We start from the raw sequence: 4,184 nt of genomic DNA, 5'->3' as shown, positions 1-4,184 counted from the left end.
GTCCAGGCAGCTGAGCCGCAAGCCCTGGAGGAGTGAGCTGCCGAGGGGGGGAAATCTGCAGGGGAGGCAGTGACGGAGATGGATGGGCCCCGCACTGGGTTTATTGAGGCAAGCAGGGCACTGGCTCCAGCAGAGCACTGTTATGGATTGAAATACACTGTGTGAGAAACAGCTCATTACCCGGCAGTTCTGCCAGCCGTGCGTGAGGGAGAGGAAGACGTGACTTCCCTTCCCGGCTGGATGCAGGGATGCAGCACCTGCTCACACCGTGCCGCTCCCTGGATGTGTGTGTGCTCCTGCCGGCGCTGGGCACAGAGTGATGTGGTGCCCAGGACCCCCTCACACCTCGCACAGTGCCCGGCCCAGAGACCAGGACTGGGACTGCTCCTGCCTTTCCTGGCCACCTGGCCACCAGCTTCCCTTGGAACCTGCAAGCAGCAAACAGCCCATGTGCTCACAGGGCTCAGTGCACCCAGATTATCTTTAAAGATAGCCTGGGAGGTGGAAGGCAGCCAGGGCACCGCCCCGATATTTCCTTTAACCCTTTGGCCGTGTGCCCGGTGCGTGCTCCTGGCTCCCAGGAACTGCACGGCTGTGATGCTCTCTCTCTGCTCTGGCAGCCCATCAGCAAGCGATTGCGTTCCTGGAGAAGGAGCTGGCCCAGCTGAAGCTGCCGGACATCTCGGGCGACTTTCGCATCAAGCCCGTGGGGAAGGTGCGATACGAGATCTCCAGGTGAGCCCTGCCCAGGAGCAGCTCGCTGCCCCCCTGACTCACACGAGAAGCTCCTGGGGTGGCAAGGACCGTGCTGTGCCTTCCACAGCTCCCAGAGGCATTGGCTCTGTCCTTAGCGCATGCAAGGCGGGGAGAAAGGAACCGGGGAGACGGCACTCTGGGTGCGGGTGGGTTTTGTGCAATCAAAGCGCAGTCGACGGAGGTGGCTTTGCCTGTGGGAGCAGGGTGCCCGTCCCCCACTAAAGCAGCAGCCCAGGCCCTGCGAAGATCCCAGCTCCTCTCTGCCCCACTGCTCCTCTTCGCTCATGTCGAGCTGCCATCTGGATGCCTGCTGGGGCCCCCTTTCCAAAGACACCACTTTGCTCTGCGTGTCCCTGCCAGGCATTGCTTCACGTGGCAGGACAGGAGCTGGGGATGCTGCCGACATGCATGGCAGGGAGAGATCCCTGTAATGTGACTTTTCTCTTATTCTTTCTTATTTTATTTTCAGGTTGGAGCTCCAGAGTTTCCACTTGCCATACTCGCGGATTTCCCTGGTCCCCAACGTGGGCCTGCAGGTCTCCATCTCCAACGCCTTCGCCGAGGTGGATGGGAACTGGCGGGTGAAGGTTCTCTTCATGTGCGTGTCCAGCTCCCTCCCCACACACTCCAGCTCTTCACTCTGTGTCTCCCTCCCTGGGTCTGGACAGGTGTTTCTCTCCTTGTTAGGGATTGCTGTGCAAGAACTCTGTCTCTCTTCCATCTCACCTACTTGATCTCTATTTCAAGGTTACCTCTCTGTTTATATTCTGTTGAAATTTGTCTTCCCTGAGTTTAAAAACCTGCCCAGTCTCCCCTGGGTGCTCAGTACAAAGGAGAGGCTGAGCTAGATATAGCCATCCCAAAGGTCATTTGGGGTCCCCTCAGTAGGACGTGGCACTGACAAATGTCCTTTTCTTGTCCTCTTCACCTCACAGCAAGGACCATGGGTCATTTGACCTGAGGGTGGACAACGTTTATATTAAAATCAACCTGAAGCTGGGCAGCGACGCCTCTGGGAAACCCACCATTGACACCTCTGACTGCAGCACCAGCATCTCCAGCGTCCGGGTACACTTCTCAGGCAGGTTGGGGTACGTAACTGCACCGCAAGGGCTGGAAACAGTGCGTGAGAGCCCGCTGGGTACAAGGGGTAAGATGCTGGCGTTCCTGCAGTCCCTTGGAGCCTGGCTGGCACAGCAGTAGTCAGCTGTGGACTCTTGTGATATAGTTCTCATCCAGACGTGCAACTGAATGGACTTAAATCTGGCCTGAATTTGTCCTGCTGGGGCTGCACACCTAAGGCAGTCGCTAGACTTGCACTCACGTGGTTTACAAGCAGCTCTGTCTGCAAACGTAAACCCTGAGGCAAAGCCAGACACCCAATTGGTATCGGAATGACATTGCCCAGTGCCCCACATCGCTGATGTCCCCCATTCCTGGGCAAATGCTTCTGCAGCAGCCTCCGAGCAAGAGAAAGGACTCCTGTTTTTCTCTGCAGATGGCTTTACAACCTCTTCTACAATGCCATTGAGTCCAGATTCCGGAAGATCTTGGAGAGAAAGGTATGTGAGTGGAGGGGAGCCGAGCTCCAGGTTCTTCTGGCAGTCTTTAGCCCTTGCTTATAGCTGATGTGCTGGAAGGGTCAGAGCATGCGCAGGGATGTAACTGAGCCAGAGCACACACACGGGTATTTTGCCGGTTTGGTGAGCACCAGAGGAACGGGCATTTCTAACTGCAGTCTCCACAGCATCGTGTGGCTCAGGCTGAATCGAAACCTGCAGCCTTTGCCAAAGCCCAGTGTAATTGGTTCCTAATTAACAGAGACTTTTCCTTCTATGCGGTCAGTTAATTAGATCTTATGCCTTGGCCAAACTCACTGGAACAGAGGAGCACTGATCAGAGCTGTCCTTTGAGTGGCCGCACTCCTGCACACGCTGGGGAGCACTGGGGGAGAAATTCTTCTTTCTGGAGCCCAGGCACTTGCCGTCTGGTTTTAACGGGGTGCACCAGGGAGGGCCTGTACCGGCAGCCTGGTACAAAAGCTTTACATGCGGGAGACCTGCAACAAGACATGGAAACAAGCTGTTAGCAATAATTACTACAAGGCTAACTGGCACGAGTTACAGCCTCCCTGGATGTGAACCTTGCTCAGGAAGGTGGCAGTTGGAGAACTGGCAAATCCCACTCCCGCAGCAGATCCCGTCCTGCCTGGGCACTATTCCCGGTGCTGTGTAGTGCCCTTCCTGAGGCCCCCGAGAGCCGTGGCAGCAGATGGGCTGGCAGCAGGAGCAAAGCTGGGGTTCAGAGACCTTTTCTGCTGTTCTGCCTCCTGTAAGGAGGGCAGGTCAAGGGCTCTGAGAGGACCTGTGATACCCTCCGCACCTCCTCTGAGGCCCCTTTGCCTGACGCATACAGCATTGTGTGCTCTTTAAGCAGGTTTTTGCATGGAATAAAAACAGCACCAGACAGCAAAGCAGAGAGCTTGGCTGAGGTTTTGACCTGGGAGGGGCAACTGGCCTCCCCAGCTGAGCTGCCCTCACTCAGCTTTGCTGTCTTTCCCTCCCAAAGGTCTGTGACAGTGTGGCCAGGTCTGTGCGTGGCGAGCTCCAGACTTACCTCCAGACCCTGCCAGGTACCAGCTGGGGTCTGCATGGGGTTTTAGGAGCAGTTCTTCTTCACGTTTCCAGGCCAGGAGGACAGTGTTGTACCTTGTGTCCCTCCCTATTTCCTTGTATCTCTGCACCCAGGGTGGGAGCTGGGGGACACCATACACACAGAGACTTAACCCTCTGCACCCTCATCTGCACGAGCCATGCCCCGGCACTGTGGGCACCCAGGCTGCCTGAGCCAGGGGACCCAGGTTGTTCCCTGGGTCCAGGACTTAGCCTCCATGGCTGAGAAACAGTCAGGAGGGAAATATGATTTTTGCTTGTAACCAGAAGCAAGCACACATGACGCTGGTACTGAGCTGTTGCACCAGGATGCCTGGGAGCAGCACTGCCTGGATGCAGGCAGAGGCAATCTGCTCCCAGTTTTCCTGTGCCATCTCCATCTTGCTCGTGTCTGCCTCATGTTTTCCAGTCACAGCCAGGATAGACAACAGGGTTGGGATCGATTACTCCTTGGTGGCACCCCCAACTGCTACCACCCAGTCCCTGGACGCAGACCTGAAGGTGAGAGGCTGCCCTGGGAGAGGCTGATTTGGCTGATGCCATGGCCAGGGGCGGGCAGGGAGCCAGGTTTAGGTACCTCCTGCAAATGCTGTTTGTCAGCCTGTGTCAGCAGGTGAGTCCCATCAACCTCTGACCTGCAGTCTCATTTCTCTCCCTGCTCCCAGGGCGAGTTCTTCTCCCTGGCCCAGCGCTCTGCTGTCCCCTTCCCTCCGCTGCCGCTGGCCTTCCCCCCAGATCACGGTCGCATGGTTTAAC

At 56.7% G+C, this 4,184-nt stretch overlaps 1 protein-coding gene across 1 annotated transcript in view; it reads left to right on the top strand.

Moving 5' to 3' along the window:
- Window positions 1–620: 620 nt before the first annotated feature.
- The window catches only part of LOC104272628 (bactericidal permeability-increasing protein-like), a gene marked incomplete at both ends in the record, with an annotated part of 6,093 nt that continues 2,529 nt past the window's right edge, over window positions 621–4,184 (top strand). The window contains 7 exon segments of the mRNA XM_009867675.1: window positions 621–735; window positions 1,226–1,354; window positions 1,692–1,847; window positions 2,255–2,318; window positions 3,325–3,388; window positions 3,838–3,929; window positions 4,094–4,184. The exon segment at window positions 4,094–4,184 is cut by the window's right edge and continues 77 nt beyond it. Coding sequence (XP_009865977.1) covers window positions 621–735; window positions 1,226–1,354; window positions 1,692–1,847; window positions 2,255–2,318; window positions 3,325–3,388; window positions 3,838–3,929; window positions 4,094–4,184 — 711 coding nt within the window.

This window comes from Apaloderma vittatum, unplaced genomic scaffold (genome assembly GCF_000703405.1).
Source record: "Apaloderma vittatum isolate BGI_N311 unplaced genomic scaffold, ASM70340v1 scaffold34724, whole genome shotgun sequence".
In the NCBI taxonomy this organism is placed as follows: domain Eukaryota; kingdom Metazoa; phylum Chordata; class Aves; order Trogoniformes; family Trogonidae; genus Apaloderma; species Apaloderma vittatum.
Note: the sequence above shows the minus strand (reverse complement) of the source record. Positions and strands in the feature narration are given on the sequence as shown.